The 19,112-nt window shown below is 43.7% G+C and overlaps 2 protein-coding genes across 11 annotated transcripts in view; one reads left to right on the forward strand and one right to left on the reverse strand.

Moving 5' to 3' along the window:
- Nucleotides 1–986: 986 nt before the first annotated feature.
- On the reverse strand, nucleotides 987–13,051 carry LOC135370004 (dnaJ homolog subfamily C member 11-like). The gene is made up of 17 exons (XM_064603660.1): nucleotides 12,867–13,051; nucleotides 12,594–12,723; nucleotides 11,347–11,420; nucleotides 10,478–10,579; nucleotides 10,030–10,100; nucleotides 9,488–9,662; nucleotides 8,321–8,388; nucleotides 8,172–8,236; nucleotides 7,503–7,627; nucleotides 6,968–7,047; nucleotides 6,487–6,600; nucleotides 4,697–4,852; nucleotides 4,469–4,538; nucleotides 3,715–3,824; nucleotides 2,730–2,823; nucleotides 2,532–2,661; nucleotides 987–1,095 (listed from the first exon to the last, which is right to left on the reverse strand). Exons 1-17 carry the CDS (start codon nucleotides 12,951–12,953, stop codon nucleotides 1,073–1,075), a joined length of 1,674 nt encoding a protein of 557 aa, XP_064459730.1. The 5' UTR covers nucleotides 12,954–13,051; the 3' UTR covers nucleotides 987–1,072.
- Nucleotides 13,052–13,179: 128 nt separating this feature from the next.
- LOC135370001 (calmodulin-binding transcription activator 2-like) overlaps nucleotides 13,180–19,112 on the forward strand; it is a 195,286-nt gene continuing 189,353 nt past the window's right edge. For all 10 annotated transcript variants that reach the window (XM_064603646.1, XM_064603648.1, XM_064603651.1 and 7 more), the window contains exon 1: nucleotides 13,180–13,446. In XM_064603646.1, coding sequence (XP_064459716.1) covers nucleotides 13,398–13,446 — 49 coding nt within the window. In that variant the 5' untranslated portion in view covers nucleotides 13,180–13,397. The remainder of the gene's footprint in view (nucleotides 13,447–19,112) is intronic.

Genomic DNA, 19,112 nt, shown 5'->3' on the forward strand with positions numbered 1-19,112 from the left:
ATGTATCAGTATCAAGCCATCGGTTTTCCGCGATTCCGCGAAATTTCGCGGAATTCGGAATTAATCGCGGAATCCTTTTTTTTCCACAGAATTTCACGGAATCCCTTATTTTTATAGGTGTACGGATATTTGAGTTCTCGAATTCGAATTGAATATCAATCACTCGAAGTATTCGATTCGCGAATCGAATACCCAATATTCGGGTTTCCGGATATTCGTGTAATTCGCCGAATACGAACACACATCCCGAAAGTGGGCTTCGCCTTACACTTCCCTGCATGAGGTGAAGCCTGCTCTACAAAATTGAAGCCTGCTTTATGAAATTGTCCATGCTGCAGGACAAACACAGACAGATTGTAGTTTGGCTTAAGATAACGTTAGCCCAAGTTCATTGTGCATACTTCGCCTGAGGAAGGGGCGGCGTCTCCCCCGTGTGCAGATGAGTGCAAATGAGATTACTTTATGAGCAAGTCTATTTCTTTAAAGTGAAACCACTCCTCAGTGGCGGGGCCACACTAGTGTGGCAGCGAACATGTCGCGCAGGTTGCGGCAGAGCTGCTTTTCAGGAGAGACTCCGCTCGGCTCTCTTGTACCAGCATTCGTAGCCATGTGGCTCCTCCCACCTTTTTCTTTCCATCTCCCTCCACAAGACGCGGCTGACCTTTTGGGAGTCCGGGATTGGCTGACGACGCAAAACGTTGTTCGGGACTGGATCGGGCAATACGGGACTCTGAATCGTTGGCCCCGTTTGACGTAGCTCAGCGACGTAGGCAGACTGCTGGGATATAGCACACTACCACCACCATACTTGCTGATGCATCAGAGGAAGGAGAGAGGTGTGCTAACTACGCTCCTTGATTTGCTTTGTAAATAGTTAAAGCACTTGGGTACACAAAGAACCTTATTAAGGTACAGTGAAACCTGTGCTCTCGTTATGTGCAGTTTCTTAGACAAAGTCTGGCATGCAGTTTAGCAGTAACAGTCAATCTCATACCTAAATTAATTTATTCTTCACTATCTGTACAAATTGTGGCAGTGGCTCAACACACATCCTAAGCGGCCACGACCTCCCTCACGTAACTTTCACCAGGTGCGCTGCAAGGAAATAAGTTACAATAGTTACTTGTCGTTTGTGCTCGTCAGACTTGTATATAACTTAACTTCCCTACTCAAGTTACTCTATGTTAAATATTTTTTGGGGTAACTTGGTACCTTACATACACTTTTAAGAGTCAGTACTTAGTATCTTGACTAAAACACTTCTTTGCGGGAACTCGTATTTATTTCTTAAATTACTCCTAAAGATACTCCCCGTTCACTTATTTGTTTCGGGAGACAGGAAGGTCGAGAAAAATAATTATTAACACCTTCAGTTTCGGTTGGGCGTCCGGTATGGTCATAGTGAGCGAGGATGGCCATAAATGTAAATAACTGAAATGATTAAAACGATAGATGTAGCTTAAAGGGGCACTAAAATGCAAAAACAAGTTGACTTCAAATTACGTTACACGCTATGTTAATTTCGTACTTGTTACCATAATTCAAAACTTTGATTCCGTTACGAAGTTACAATCAAAACTATACCAGACTCTTTCCTGCTTCCATGCTAAGCAGAATATACGTCATTTTAGCCCGTGCATCAGCGTTTTTAGTCCATGCTGTGCGTGCACGCACGTGCTACGCCATGGAGCAGTCTCTGTGAAAAACATAGTGCATGTTTGAAGTGTGCATAGTGGACGTCTGAAGATAAATGTTGTCGGTGGAACATTCATGCCGCCAAAGCTAGCTGTGTTTTTATTACGTTTTTCTTCTAAACGGCAGCGCAGTGTGAATTAATTTTGTTTGAACTGCACAAAATGAAACACGGACTTTCATTTGAAAGCAAGTTGTTTTTGCATTTTAGTGCCCCTTTAAGGTGACGTGCTCAATTAGGTTGGCTCTTCCTCTCAGCACAGCTTCGGGCATCCGCAATCATTATCGGGTGAGATGTCCGCGGAGGAGAGCATACACCAAGAGTCTATATCTTCAGTTTGTTGGTACTTATTTGACAGTAAATTTCACGTACCTTGATAGTATATCTTGAAAGCAACAAGCTACTTTTATAAGTATTGAGTATTCTACTTAAATACTTCTTAAAGTTGAGCTGGTATATAGTATTCTACTTACTAGTTGCTTCTTTGCCAAGCACTCAGTAAAAGTAACAACAACAACAACAACAACAAAAACAATAAAAATAAAACACTGAAGCTTTCGTTTAATGGATACAAGCTTTCATGCAGTGGACTGCATTTTTGTAACTCCAATGCTGTTGTTTTCGTACCTGATGAAATGCAGTCCACTGCATGAAAGCTTGCATATCCATTAAACGACAGCTTCAGTGTTTTATATTTCTTGTCGTTACTTTTGCAAAGTGGATCTCGACCCAACCCCTCTACGTTCTTCAACTGGCACTGAGTAACTCAACTTAAGTACTATTTCCGAGTAACTTGTACAAGACTTACACTCTGATACCTTAAGAAATCTAAAGTCACCTTCTTTGGGAAGTTGCAAGGGATCATTGTCTGCAACAGTAACTTCGTGGAGAAGATTCCTGTAGAGATAGCGTACCAGAAGCGCTTTCTCTTCTCCAATGCAAGGGTCGTAGAAACCGGGTAGGTTGCTCTGAAAACAAAAAAAAAAAAAGAAGAAGTTACAAAGATCCACCGTCGTAGCAATTTAGGCGTTGTTACCTTTGAGGAATCTGCAATTGAAAGCTGGGAGTCTTTGACTAGGCACTGGACTGGAACGGTTGCATCCACCACTTCATTGACAGACGCTGCCGGACTGTAATGGAGTGTCTCTTACTTATTTATTTATTAATAATACCTCAAGGGCCCTTGCGAGCCCTTACTCACTGAAGAAGCCCACACTCTTAAAAAAAAAAAGGGTGTACTTTTAACTCCTTTCCTTGCCACATATATCACTCCCTCTTGGAGAGTACAATTACCCCCCAAAAAAAGGGGTCTCTTCACTCCCTTTAGGGAGTGGAGTTATGCTCTAACCCCCTTACTGGAGAGTGACATTACTTTCCGGCAGGGGAAAGGGAGTTATGCTACTCCGTTGAGGGAGTGATGAGACTCCTTTTTTGGGAGTAACTGCCCTCTCCAAAAGGGAGTTGTACATGCGACAAGAAAAATGAGTTAAAGTACACCCCTTTTTTAAGAATGCACTCTTTCTTAGATATGACTCTTGAAGAACAGGTGCAATACTGCAGGGTTTCCGCAAGATACGGTACCTGATTTCTTACACACTTAAGAAAATACACAAAATGGAGACTGAGCAGTGTGGTGTGACCTAGGAAGCCCAGCACAATCTCCATGCGTAACACAATCAGATCGGGGTGACATAGCATCAGTGCAGAGGGCAACCGTGAGGCCTACTTTCTTACTGAAAATTTGTCCGCTACAGACATGGTGCAGCGGTGCGTGCTGTGTAGTTCTTCATTTAAGGTCTCTCTGAAGGAGTTGAGGGTGTGACCTCTCTGTCTCTCTCACTAGAGGTTAGCTACGATCATCGTTCTTGCACAGGAACGCACATGTTGCTTGTTGCACCAGAAATGTAAAATTTTCAGTTGGAGCATTCATTGCTCCATTTGTGCAATGAATAAGGTGAATCACGCTGTACTTCCAGATAAAAATCATTATGAACACATTAAGTAGCTATCAATTAACATACCCATCTGTAACGGGATTGAGGTTTCCATACAGTGCTTCCACGATAACCAGACCCCCTTTGGCTGCCTCTGTCTCCTTTATTCGAATGTAGGTTTCTTGCATCAGTGCAACCTGCAAACGTAGCAAAAGCAGAAAAACATGGGCGTCTTTCTCCACTGGAGTTGTTCATGAGGTCTTGGGCGTAGGATTTACTTCGGTGACGTTAGTTGTATTAATGAGTTGATGACTTTGAATCGTAAGTTATTGTATAGGTTGACAGTTCCGAAACAGCTGAAGAACCTCTCGCAGACTACATTTAGGGTCATTGCGTGGTGGTCAAGCGTGTTTGATATCGTAGGGACAAAATTGGTGGAGGAGGCGAAGATGTCGAAGCTTGTTCTGCAAATTTTCTGCCTCTATGCCCCGTAACGGCGAAACGTTATATGAAATTTCTTAAGCGTCAGGCACATAAACGATAAGAAAGACGCAAATTCTACACCAAGATAATCACTGTAATGTCCAGTACTGATGTTTGTGACGGTTAGTAATAGGCTACGATGACTACTGCTGGATCCTGGTCTCATTATTGAGGAAAACCATGTATATTGAGGAAAAAGAAAACTGTGTGAATGGAAACCAGTTATGAACACTACATTTTTGGTGTTGTCACACTTAACAAAAGCTGTTTGACAGCAAAAGTTTAAAGTTGTAAACATGTTACACCAATGTAACTGTAAACATTGTACACAATTACAAAATGTAAAGACGATAATTACCGCAGCTTGTGCTTCTTTCCGTTTCTCCTTGATCTTTTCTGCGTTGGCTTGGCAAGCTTTTTCTGTTTCTCTAGAAATACGTAAAACTCGCATCACTTCGAGTTGCCAGAGAATTTAGTACTCAGAAGACTATAGCACTTTATTTGCTGAGCGCTAAAATTATAGTCACAGGTTCTTCACTTCTCACTAGAGTACTACTTCAAACACGATACATATTTGGGACCTTACCGTTTCTTTTGCTGGTCCCTGTAGGGCTTGATGACAAAAGTCTGCAGCACGTACCAAGCCACTAATGGTGTCACAGTCCCGTAGAAGATGGCACTGGGAATTGGTTCTTCAGCCAGCAGGATAGGAAAGACGTATGTCTGGCTGGACCGTGTCAACCTGGACACAGTTATATATCCACAAGGGTTGAATCAAACACCAACAGCAGGAAGAAGAAGGAGGAGACTTCCACAGTGATAACCAGAAATTATCGTGAGTAAAGAGTAAATCGTAAGCAAGGTGATCATAAGATTGCTGCAAGCGAGATGGCAAGGTTTTGAAGGAACGGTGCGTGAGTCCCCCCAAAATGAAATTTCCTTCTAATGGACCTTTTTCACATACGTGTTGTATCCTAGCGGCTGTCCAACGAACCATGCTCAGCGCACGTCAAAACAAATCCACGTGGATAGCGCAAAGGACCAGAACCGGTCCGGAGTGGGGCCAACAACGACGCGCCATTCGTGCAGTGTCTCCCCCACTGGTCCCCACTTCTGTCGTCCCCATAGTGCGCCATCTAGCGAAGACGGAGATAATCCTCTCCGGCGCCTCAAGGTCGTACGCATGCGCATAGGCCATTGTGGCAAAATGTCATGCTTTGTTAAGTAATCAGCATAATTCTTCAAGTTTTGGTCTCTTATTTCACCAAGGTATGGATGTATAGAGAAGGTTGTATACTCTATACTATTCTCATAATTTTGTCGAAGCTGGCCCACTTTGTGGGAAGCAAGCTTGGGCATCAGTTGACTATTCTGCTGGTTTCTACTTAGGATTTTTGTCGATGTTCATCGTACACCTTCTTGTTTAGAACTAGTAGTGCCTCGTACTTCATGCACCAGGCCTCAAAAGTCTTTCGTTTCTTTTTCCATTCGGTCGCTAGACGCACCAGTCACGACAAACCTGCCTCCATTTCGGTGAACTTGGGTTTGTTGATCTGAGACGCGGTTTGCCTCCCACTCTGAGCGCATGAGCGTGCACCCTTCCACGGTCGCCTTCTGATGAAAACGCTTAGCCAGCGTAACGCTCGCCAGTAACTTATCGCAGCGACCACTGCATGAAATCGGAAGTAACTGTGCAGCTTTGCAGATGCTCGTGTCTGCTTAACCAGTTATGTACACGTCATGCAGAAGCAGCTGCACCGACGAAGCTCACATGTTCCGCGCATTTATAGGGTTGGTGCAAGCGGTAAGCTCGGTTAGCTCTACAAACCTGGATCCACCACGGTGCGACAACGTCAATATCCTACGAATAATAAAAATAAATAAAATAATAATACACATAAAATAATAATTAATAAATATATAATATGTATATAAATAGTAATAAATAATAGTATAAATAATGTAGTGTAAACAGTGTAAATAAACAGTAAAGTAAATAGTAAAATAAATAGTGTAAATAATAGTATAAATAAAATAAATAAATAAATAAATAAAGCAAATAAAATTTTAAAAGCCTTAGTTTTGACCGTCTCACGACGAGGTTGTCTGTCGGTAGTGTCAACAGCGACGCCGAGAACAGCCGCCGTAAATGACCGTTGGGATGTAATCGGGTGAAACCCGTAAAATGACTAGTTTGGATCGGGGAGAGGGGGAAATACCGGGCGTTTTTGGGTACTACACGAAAAAGTAGGGCCCTACCTATAAAGAGTTTTTTTTCTTCTTTAAGACTGCCCGTGAATGCGGCAGCTACGCCACGGTACGGTACATACGGTAGCATCGAATAAGTTGTTAGCACGTGCAACAAAATATGGCTACCTTATTTTGAGCTTTATCCCAGTAGGTATGCCGATGACCATGGTAGCCGCGATGGCATTGTGTTGAGAGTACCTCTCGCAGCCGTACTCCAAGATAATTCCGAAGGTTCCGGCTCTACAATGAAAGGGCAAAGTATGGTAATGTTAGCACCACTTCCGCTCAGTATTTCTATGCTGGGGTTCAGAAGGATCCACCGTGTTTCTCTGTGACGTTTTCTCGTTTACAGCAACAGGTTACAACACTCGGTCTGGATGAAATTTTGCGTTTGGCACTTATGCGTAACTTACAGTCGAATACGACTCTGATTTCAAAACCAGTCAATAGCCCTTCCGCTATCCCTGTAACACGCGGATGAAAGGAAGCTATATTTCTGGACATTTTCTCTTTAATTTCCTCAATGACATACTGGTATATATAAACGAACAAAATGAAAATCATCCAATGCGGTGGGAGCATTTTTGGACAGCAAAAAAGCACTCACTTGGCACTGCACTTTAGCTTCGTATCTTCTCCAATCTTGTGGGTATAGGTGAGCATTGCGAACGTGTTTGGGATACCAAACTGAAATAAAAAGTACTATGTTGTGGTCAATGAGGCAATGTAAGCGTAGAAGGACAGACACAACGCAATCCTCACAATGCCCAGTTGCGCGAGGATTGCATTCAGAAGGCGTGGGTGATGTAACTGCGTTTGTTGCCAAACAAGTTAGTGTGCATTCCCACAGACGTCTCTGTGAGGGGAATTTGCCGGGTAAAAATCGGGTTTCACCCTAAAGAGGCAACCTTCAATTTGGGGTGCGAATTCGGGGAAGAATCGAGCTAAAGCCTAAAACTTTAGGCTCTATTAATAAATGGCCTCTTTTTGTATTACTTTCCACACTTCTGTTTGTCAGTACATAATTTATTTTCTAGCTATATAATATAATTAAATAAAGACATATGTAATAGTTACGTATCACGTACTAATAGAGGCAACTGCAAAACATAAATATTGCAAAATTAATTAAATAAATTCACCTGCAACGCTGCAACAAAATGACCGCTGTTCGTGTCCCAGATGACGGACGTGTTCATGGACGACTGAATGCCGGCCTTCCATGTTAGGTAGCCCATGGTGTGCCTTCCCAGCTGTCTTGCAATGACTGTCAAGAGAATGTTTCGCACTGCCGTTATGTACCACGTTATTTCTGGCCTTATGGCAACACATACTGTGACATTGAAGCGGTACCTCGTTTACACAGAGGCATAGGTTAAAGTGATGCTTGCACTCAGAATGCATACCAGTCTATTGTTCCTCACTATAATGCGACAGTGCAAATTGTCTCACTCCAACAGGCCACGTTTATCTTATTAAATGAAGGAATTAAATTCATAATTGTGGCATGGATTGCCTGATACTTTTCGTCAACTGCTTGGATAAGAGTGATCAGCACCATTTGGGTGGTAAGTTGTCCTACCACAGTAGTGGTCTGTGACCACGTCTGTGCCCACGATGAACAAACACATCTGTTACATTAAATCGACACACCCTGCATCTCCTCATGCTACGGGGCCTTGCATGATATATATCACAATAACGGCATCGAACTTAAACAAAGCGGATGTACAACAATCTGACAAGGAATCAAGTTGAATGTGGCAGTTTTGTACTCTACACGTGCAGCATTTAAGACAAAGGGTAATTACCAAAGGTGGTCCCAGGTCGTAAGCCAAGAGGTGTGACTTGAAAGAGGCCTTGCGCTGAAGCAAAGCTACCAAACAAAAAAGTCGAGAGCTGTAGCTTCACAAGTTGCGTATCACGATTTTAGAGCCAGCCAGAGAAATGTGTCACGTACCTCATCTTCGATAATGTCTTGAAGCCTTTCACGCCGCACATTAACCCACTACCAGCTCCAATTTCAAACTGGACGAGATAAAGCGTAAATACACGTAAGAATACAACGCCTAAGCGTAAATGTTAAGAGTCGTAAAACAGGGTATGTAACGAGATAAAGCATAAATAAACGTAAGAATACAAGACCTAAGTGTAAATGTTAAAAGTTGTAAAACAGGGTATGTAATGAGATAAAGCATAAATAAATGTAAGAATACAACACCTAAGTGTAAATGTTAAGAGTTGTAAAACCGACTGTGTAACAAGATGTAACTGTGTAACGATTCTGAGGCTGAAACACACGACAACACAACACAAGCCTGTCAACACGGTCCTGGTCTGATTATATCATTTGAAATAAGAGATTTTCGAAGAGGGCGAAGAAAACACGGGAGATGGCGAGAGGAAGCACTGAGTATTTTGTGTTCACCCACGCCTGCATAACTGGCTGAGCTTGCATTTCAGTGATTTCCGCTGTCCTCTGTGTGATTTCTGTTTGATTCCGGTCTGATTTTAGTGATTTCTGTTCTCCAGTTCACCCGAAGTGACCCCAGCGCAAATCCAGGGGGGGCAACAGGTTGTACCGCACTTAACCCTACAACGAAACACGAGGCTCTATTTGTAATGCATTCCCATTGTAGTATATTCTGATGGGGGCCTTTTATTTTCAGGTTTAATCTTTCTCGAAAATCGAGTTTTTTTTCGGGAGCCGTAAAACGGGGTAAAATCGGGCAATACTGGGTGGTCAAGCAGATTTTTGGTTGGAAAATAAAAAAAAGGATGCTTCTCGCATTTGAGATGAACACGAGATGTGTAGCAGACGTGCTGAATATGCAGAGCTTAGCGTTCTCCACTGCCTGTATTGGTGGCTGAATTAGTACTTTGCCAAGTGAGTTTTCTTAGTTTTTCGGGTGAAACGTGACGCGATGCAACATGACGATGATGTAAATCGGGGGATAAAAACAGGTATTACAGCACTTGACCCTAAACCACAAGGGCCTAAGTATTCATGTAGAAATACATGAATACATACTTAGGGTACTACTAGAATACTTAGATATACATGAATACTTAGGGTACTACTAGAATACTCAGGGTACTAATAGAATACTTAGAAATACATGAATACCTCAGACCACGTGGTAGGAGACACGACGTGCCTAAGAGAACATGCCACGGCTCCCGAACCGTTGCCATTTTCTGTCGAGAGGCTTCCGCTGAGTGTGACTTTGTCGTTCAGGCTGAGTGGTGCTTCAATTGATTGACTGATTGACATTGCATTGACCTCCATTTGCGGAAAAAACCTGTATCGGCCAGTGAAATCGAGTTACGTTCCTCGATGCATTTTTTTTGCATGCAGTAAAACTCAATAGTGGCAAGTAAAAATATATTATCCGCTAATTAATTTTGTAACTGATTGGTTGATTATTTGGAAAAAGAAATAGTTGAGCAATAATTGTGTAAAATAAAAATATACGAAAATATATTATCTGCTAAATAATCATGCAAATAATTGTTCCTGGTCATTAACATGAATCATCAATACCATTACGAACAAAAATCATGACATTACAAAAGCCGCCTGCTATGAACAAATTTCACATCTACCTTTCCCCGTCGCTGACAATTAGTGTTTTTTATTGACTGTTTTCGTCAATGCTATGTACTTACCCTCTAACATTTTCATCCTGGTAATAAGGCTCGAAGATGTCGGATGCATCTATGCCCACAGATATTGTACCCTGAAAGCAAACATGTGTGCAGGAACTTTGTTAATACTCGGAAAGACAGGCAGGTGGCAGAACTGGAGACCTACTGTTATGTAATGCGTGTATGCACGTTAGTAATAATATATAATATGAACGTTAGTAACTACGTGTAACTTCTGATTGCTCTATCACACTTTAGTTTTCCTTTCCTAACTCCAACTCCAACACTTTAGTATTGTGTAAAACTGTGTATAACAAACATTCTTTCTCAATTACTACTGTATTCCCACCCCCATATAATGTCCATTAGGACCCTTGGGGTACTATGAAATAAATAAATAAATAAATAAATAACCACAACATCAATTCTGCCGACTTCCCCGAGAAAAGATAAAAGTGCTATGCCGTACCTTAGGGTTTGTCTGCTGCTGCAGACGTCTCTCCTCTTGTTCTCGTGCCAACCTCTCATATTCTTCCCGAATCTCCTGCGGTGTCTTCGTCCTCTGAACTATCTGGAATTGAGGTGCCCGACACTGAGGAAATGCACTTTCGCGATACATTTACGTTACCATCACTCTACAGGCTTTGCTTTACGGTACCCCCACTGAAGTATTCGAGAGGGCCGCAGGTAACTCAACTGCACCCCATGTGACACAGCCTGTATTTGTGAAGGTAGCTGAGTCAACATACACAGCCAACACAACTTCTGAGCAATCTGCAGGTGTTGTGTTGTGGGGGGTGGCAACGTACAAAAAAAAAAAAAAAAAAACCCTGCATGATGCGCACTGACATAGTGATTGTTAGGTAATCCCTAGGCTGTGGTGATTCAATCTTTTGAGCGCATCAGTGAACCAGCCACGAGCCAACTGTGAAGAATTTGTGCCACGCGTACATGGTCATCTACATTTTTTTTTGTTTTTCAGCTTTGTTTTGTCTTCTACCTGTTGTTCCACTCCTACTTGGGCCTCCAAGAGGGGGCCAGTAGTATTCCAAATAAATAAATCAATAAATAAATTTCACATGGGGTCTGCAGCATCAAAAACACCCCACCTTGTGACGTCCCTGGTGCTGGCTGTCCAGTTCTGTGACCTATCTTTGTATTTTCAGGATTATTATGATACTGTAATGCCATGTGATTTGTAATACTGTTGTAAATGCTGTGACTTGTAATAATTAATCAGGTGCAAAAACAAAACAGTGCTGCCTCCCCTTCCACATAACGTGGGGATAGTAATACTGGTTATTTAACGCGTCGAATTTAAATTCTTAACCACTTTACCTGCCAACCTTCGGCTTCCAGGCCTTTGATTCCCAAGGTGTCATAAATAGCTCTCTTGTGTGGGTCCAGCAGAACTGTAAGCAGTATGTTTAAGAAAATGCTTAAACATCTTTGACCGTAGAACAGTCACACGAAGCACTCCTCCACCAGCGTAGAGAAAACAGTGTGTTCACTACCACTTAATCTGTTCCCTTTACCTATTAGTATTATTAATTGGTCATTTATGTCGTGAGAGGGCTACGACCATGAGCGATGCCGGAGTGGTCAGTCATTTGACTAACTTTGCGCACGAAGGTTTTGTCAGTATGCTCCGGAATTTTAACACATTTTATTTCATTCCATTCTATTATGTTTTGGATATCATCCCAATGTTCATCATTGTACACATTATAGTCGAACAGTGTGTATCTGAAATCTGCGTGTTCATATTGTGCACCATCACCAAGACATGCACTGTGACGAAAATGTCGTCATCTGTTGATGAGGAAAGGAATAAAAATAAAATGGTGAGAAAAGAAAAAGATAAAGATCGGATTACATCAGGGGATTTGCACAGGATTTTCATTTCTGGAGTTTTGTAATTTGGTAGTGGTGCAGAGGGTGGGGTGGGGGGGATGACCCCTGCTAGATTTCTAGGCTTTCTGGCAATTTTTTCCTCTGTATTATTATTTTTTTTCTTGGTGGGGGGGTTGTGTTTGGGCATGCTGGATTACATTGTATGAAATAATAATATGATCGTTCGTGCCACACATTTTGTTGGAGGTGATATTGTGATTGTACGGTATCACTCAGGATGACCTTTTCAACGCGAAAAAAAATTGAGAAAAAAAAAAAAAAACACCAGCTCCGTGGCGTAGTGGTTAAGACGGTCGCTTTGCACGCTGAGACTGGGAAGTTACACGTGTTCGAATCCTGTCATGGGCTGTGCTGTCTGAGATTTTCCCTGGGTTTTCCGAAGACTTTCCAGACAAATGAAGTCGGCCCAGGATGCACACCAACCCCCCCCCTGTCCCTCACTCCTTCCTGCTATCCTCTCTCCATCTGCCCACGTCTGTACGCCGCTCATGGCCACAGTTGCTTCGCGGCGCTAGCACGGGATTAAAAAAACGCGCGTTTCTCACTTGGGATACAATTCATTGCGTGTCCTACTAGACGCCACGAAACACTTGTTACCGCATACCGATTTGTATATTATATATAGTATGTATATATATATTTTTAGAAAAAGTCAACGCAGAGCTACTCACCATCGTACGCCTTGCGTGTTTTGTTAAACAAAATTTCTGCATCCTGCTTTTTGGCCGGGTCCGAATGTTTGTCAGGATGATAAATTTTGCTCAGCCTCCTGTAGGAATTCGTAATTTCTTCCGGAGTCGCCTGCAGACATAGACAACACACATGTGCACACATGAGCCTTACGCTGTCCCACGTTAGTTTCTATTTCAGCTTGCACAAGAATATCAACGCTATCGGCATATCTATCATGTATACATGCATGTAATATGTTCACGAGAGCTTACATCTTTACGAACGTTCAGGAAAGCGTAATAATCGTCTTCTAATTGAAAAACTGAATCATCAGGATCGCTGTCCATGTGCGCCGCCATGTTTGTTTACAAAATATTTACCCTGTGCTGCCATCTACCACCGTTATGTAAGTAATTTATGCTAGTCCTTGCGGAGCACATACAGTAATACTTGAAATGATAGAATCATTCAAAAACAGGATTAAACTCAGACGCAATGTCTAATAAACTATGCCCATGGAGACGGTCCCGACACCTAGCGGTCTGCACGGTCTGCACGCTACTCTCGACCCGGTGGCTCGTTTTGGAAAGTTGTGTCTGACCGGCGAAAATATCCGAATACATTTGAAACGTCGTCCGCTAACATTCTGTCCGACCTCGAGTGCTATGGAGGAATTTGTTGATTATTCCTCGACTGTGTGTGTGTAACCAGTGGAATTTTCCGTCTGATTTGTGCTACGGGGCGTGCACTGTGAGAGTAAAAAAATATGTGGATTGTGTGGTGCTGAAAAATGAAGAGCGGAGATGGCTCAACTCATTCACACCAAGAATCCGCCTTCGCAATCAACACCTTGTGAGTTATAACGCCATTTCTGCGCGACTACATTACGAATGAGCTACGTCCTTTCAGGGACTATTCTAATTAGTGCACCGTTAGTATGCGCGACGTTATCCTATGGTTTTCTACCCCCATGGCTCCAGGATCCGTGAAACCGGAACCGGGAAGCCTTGCGAGACGTAAATAAACGCTTCTGCTACATCGCAACAGAATATGAGCAGCCTCGCGGAAATACGTGATATTTTTTTTTAAATGTTCAAGCTAGCCTCGGGGGTTCTGCATGGCAGCAAACTCCTCGCGGCAGTCACAACGTTTTCCGTACACTCACAAATGTAAATACGCGTTAGAGGTCGAATGAAGTTCTCGCCGCTGTGTGGGTTTGGTTTTCTCGTTTGTCCAGTTGGCACCGTGATACGGTACAACGGCACCGCACGTAAAATCAATAATCCATTCGCTCCTCAGACGGCCGGGACCTCCAAAGGCGAATAGATCTGCCCTAGTATTTCGGGCCGCGCGACACGCTCGCGCGTCGATTACCAATGACCCATTTATCGAAGACGATAATTGCGTTACTCGGTATTACACGTTTGTAACGTACCACCAGCGTTGCCACGTTGATTGAAAAATTAAATATAAACACATATGTGCGGTCGCGGATATCTATTGGCCATTTGTGTGAGGACGATGAACGCTGTAGTCCGCTGTATATGTTCCTTCATCGTGTGTTCGTCTGCAAGTTCGATCTTTTGGTTCCGAATATGCGCATGTGCGGGACGTAAAGAAAGTGTCGTCTGCTTTCAGAAATCGGATCAGGATAAGAAACTTTCGGTGGTTATTTCTTTCCATAGGTGTTTTTAGGTATGTGTGTGGCTTTCTAAACACATTATGTCTCGCAATTTGTTTATCGCTGGAATAGCCAGGCGAATTTTGCTACATTTGAACCTTTTTTTTTTCAGCATTAACTAATAGAAAGTTAGCGTGGTGGTTCGCTAACCATTGCGACACACTGGCACACGTGTAATACATCCACTTTCCCGTTTGTTTCATTAGCTCAAGTTACCAAGAGATATATAAATATAATGTCAGTATATAAACCTATATATGGTATATAAGTTTGGAGATACAATATCATAATCAGGGGCGGATTTAGAAGGGTCAGGATGTCCTGCTACCCCCCCCCCCCCCCCTCAATTTCTGTCGTTACATAGTTTCAATCGACCTTGGTAATGTGATAGCATGCTGTCCAATGCAGGGCCCCCCCTCAGAAAAATCCTGGATCCGCCTATGATTATAACCTTACCTCTTATGTGGTACTCGAACGTGGCATGAAGCTCCTTGAAGTACAGTATACACAGGATCCCGTTTTTTTCTTCTTTTTTTTAGTACCGATGCGCATAATTGTGTGTTCGATTCGAATTCCGAAACGAATAAGGTCTTCTATATTCGAACTCTGAATCTAATGTATGTAGTACCTTTCAAACCGAATAATTTCGAGTAGTTGCAAAGCTGCATGCATTAACCGGAAAACAGCACAAATATAGATGCGCAACAAATAGACCTGTACCCGAGAAACGTCATCGTGACGTTGGTAGACAGTCTGAAACCGAAACAAATTGGTAGGGGAGGGCTGGGTTCCACGAATGGGCAATTGTTCGCTGCCTCCTATTGAAAGAAAAGTGGGACCGAAGGTCGCGTTCCTTTCAGGGACCATCGTTGTCCTCTCAAGACCGTGGCTTTCGGGCGCGACCTTGTTCGCCCATATAGCTTCGAGCGTAGTTCAACTCTACCAAATTGGTGGCGCCGTGGAACACTATGACGTCATTTGTTTACAAACAGGGAGAGGTCTATTCGATACGATGGCGATACGCTTTCCGGTACGCCGTTAGAGGCCGTTATATGTAGATCCAACTTGCCCACAAGTTTCAAATCTGATCACATTTTATCGCAGGTGACTAATAAGCGGAGATAACATCAGGAACAAAGTGAGATAAATGATAAGCAGTAATTGCACGATAAATTTACGTCAGCATTTTTTCAGCTGAAGGGGTCTCCCATCAATCCCGTACCCTTTCTGATACACAGTTGTTCTCTCCTATATCATTTGAAGGGGTCCTGACACCTTGATACGAGATTAGCTTCGTATTACATCATACACGCCTTATATATTGCGCGCCAGAGGTATTCAGGGGGAAAACTGTTCCGAGATGCAAACCCTCGGACAAACTTGGCCGTCCAGCTGTGACGTAAGACCTCCCTGCAGCGGAGATGCATACCGACTAACCCCGTTGCTGGGAAACTTGGAATGCTCGATTACAGTGAACCCTCGTTAATATGACCCCCGATAATCTGACATACGCCCTTTACGACCATACTCCTGCTGGGGAACAATGCAGTGAAACTTGTGCAAATCCCCCCGTTAATATGACAATTCCGCATTATGGCCAAAATTTTCGGGAACGACCATGGTCATAATAACGAGGGTTCACTGTACCTAGTTTTTCGTGTAGAAATCCAGAGAACTGGTAAGGAATTTTGAAGGGAATTGCCTCAGGACGAGAGGTACCGATATTTCGAACAGAGACTGTTCGAAAGTCTCGAAAGTCCTCTGTTCGAAATATCGGCGACTCTCGTCCTGAGCCAATTCTCTTCATAGTTTTTCTTCATAACATTTATCCGGCATGATGCGTAAATTTCTGCCATGACAATGGGGGTCATTGTTTGAGACTACAAAGTTGGTTAATTATTCGCGCAAATGCATAATTGACGAACCGTAATTACCGTTACAGTGAACCCTCGTTATTATATGACCATGGTCGTTCCCGAAAATTTTGGTCATAATGCGGAATTGTCATATTAACGGGGGGGGGGGGGGGGATTTGCGGAGTATGGTTGTAAAGCGCGTATGTCAGATTATCGTGGGTCATATTAACGAGGGTTCGCCGTATATTCGATTCAAATAACCGGCTTGTACAAAATTTTTCCCAACCTCTTCAACCACGCGTCCAGTGCGAGAGAAAATGCACTCCTCGCGAGCATTATAGTCGTAACAATACGACCCAGAAACATTCGCTGCTGGCGCCGCATCGTCTCCCCATTGTCTATCCGACAACGTTTCTATAGTTTCTCCCCATCTTAAAAAAAGTCTCGCGTAATGGGTGTCATAACAACGCACCATTCCGGCGGAGGAGCGTTAGATGTGAGAGTGCGAGCCCACATTTTTATTGCCGCTCCAGAATGCGCTGGGGGGACCGAGCATGTCTTCTATTTGAAGCACAGGGGACGTCTGTCGCTTGGCGCTGGCGATACACACACACTGGGATGGATGTTATACTGCACTCCATGTTGCGTCCAGCGTTGTCTGCTTTCTCTGCGTGTCGCTCGTGTGAAGTCCTCGCACTTTTCTTTAAATCACCGTTTTAAATCTGTGTGCAGGAGAGAAGTGTGAGACGGGGGAAGGGGGCTAATATGCGCCTTGGGCCGACTTCAGGAAGATGTGTGCGGACATTCGTGTGGAAAGTCTGCCGGAAAAACCGGATAAAGTCAGACCCAACAACAAGGATAAATGAATGAAGGAAAAGCGATGATAACATGGGATGTTTCCGCGTAGTGGCCACAGGACCCTACCCCACACTCTAAAAAATGAACTTCACCGCATAGCACGCTCCTAGCCAACCATCATCTCGAATGATATCGTTATCTGCCCTGATTTGTTGAAAGAGGGAAGCGTACGCTTTTTTGTGACACTTATGATGTTTATAATTGTCACAGAAAAGACTTACGCCTCCCGTTTTCAACAAATAAGGGGACGTAACGATATCATTCGAGATGATGGTTGGCTAGGAGCGTGCTATGCGGTGAAGTTCATTTTTAAGAGAGCACTTCAAAGAGGTTAATATGACCCCCGATAATCTGACATACGCCCTTTACGACCATACTCCTGCTGGGGAACAATGCAGTGAAACTTGTGCAAATCCCCCCGTTAATATGACAATTCCGCATTATGACCAAAATTTTCGGGAACGACCATGGTCATAATAACAAGGGTTCACTGTAATATGAGAGGATGAATTAATTGTGAGCGCGAAGGAGATGACAGGGCGCTTAGACCTCTTCGAGGGCGCCGGTAGCTTGAACGAAAGCAAAGAGGGAGCGATGAGCCCGGCACTGATGCGTAGAAGAGCTCCACATGGGCCAAGGACTTTGGGCAAGCTGAATGGTCTGTGGTCAAGGAGTCCAAGTTGGCGTCGAAGCACCCGTCGTTCACACGGAGTCCTACCCAAGGATACTAACCTCCCACTCCTTGTTGTCCTGATCAGGATATTTAATATGACCAAGTAAGCTTGTTGTCCTCTGGATTGCCGGTCCAGGGCTCTACCAATTGAGCTAAGCTAACACGCCTCTCCAGCGACTTTCGGGGTGTGGTGCTTCGGATGTGGGTTCGATTCCTACAGCTGGCTAACCTTTTCAGTGACTTTCATCTTTCATCGTTGATTTCTTAGGCAATTTGAGGCTTTGTTTGTATCTGTCCCTTCTATGTTGTTCCAGCCTCAGAACATCAGTTTAGCTCTTGTTGTCCTGTATTCATCTCCTGTACGCTTCGTTCGTAACCATAATTACTATATGGTTATATATGACACTATGAACTTTCCGCGAAAGCATTCTCCGGAACGACCGACGAAGACCACTTCGGGAATAACGCGAGTGAGAGCCTCGTATTTCCTTCTATGTTTTCTTTTTTCCTTTTACGGGCATACTGGCCGGAAAACGAGCATTAAATAATAAATGGGAGCCCAGGGTATATAACAGCACATATGGTCCTCTCCGAAATGGAAACTAATGTGCGCCAAATATTATACCCATTCCCATTTTTTTTGCTTCCGTTTTCTTGGAAGAAACCCGTGCTGCGCTCTCTGCGGGGAATCCGTTATTGAGGAAAGAGAATTGTAACGGCCAAATTCGAATATTAAAAGGAGCGCATTAGAATCGGAACGCGGTAGCAGTCCTGATATAGCCTCGCGGTCTTTTTGATTCTCGATGAGGGGAGTTATGGGGCTCACGCGAATGTTATTCTAAAGGAGACAGCCTTTCTTGGGGTGGGTGAGCACTAATTGCAGCGTTTAAAATCGATGGCGCAGTCGCTGGCGTGACGGAGGTCACTCTGGGACTTCCGGTCACCGACGCTATACCAAGTAAGCGACGCTAGCAGCATGTGGTTTGTCCAGAATATACCAAGCACGGGGCATTATTACAAGTACGTCATAACAGCTCAACGTATCATTACAGCTGCGATAGCTAGGGCCCCACCTGCAGGGGTGCAATGGCTTAAAAGTTAGGGTGCTGTCGCCAAGCATCTTGGGGGCGTTGGGGGGGGGGGGGTTAAATCACTGTTAGCAACATATAGGAGTGGCTGAGCCAATGAAAGGCAGAAGGACCAACATTTGCGTTCATCAATTAATCAATGGCTGTTGATGAGAAGGCACCAGTAGTGGAATACGAACCCGCACCTTCCGATTGCTGGCTGCTCTCTCATCAGTGTCTCGAGCCACAGCGGCACACACTCACCCTTAACACACTCTCGTGGTTCGTGACGTTTCTCGGGTAGAGGTCTATTTCGAAGAAAGCCTCGTGCTCGAGATGGGCAACGAGGATTCTCGCAGTCCGATCAGAATGCAGAAACACCC

The sequence above is a fragment of the Ornithodoros turicata genome, chromosome 10 (genome assembly GCF_037126465.1).
Source record: "Ornithodoros turicata isolate Travis chromosome 10, ASM3712646v1, whole genome shotgun sequence".
NCBI lineage: Eukaryota > Metazoa > Arthropoda > Arachnida > Ixodida > Argasidae > Ornithodoros > Ornithodoros turicata.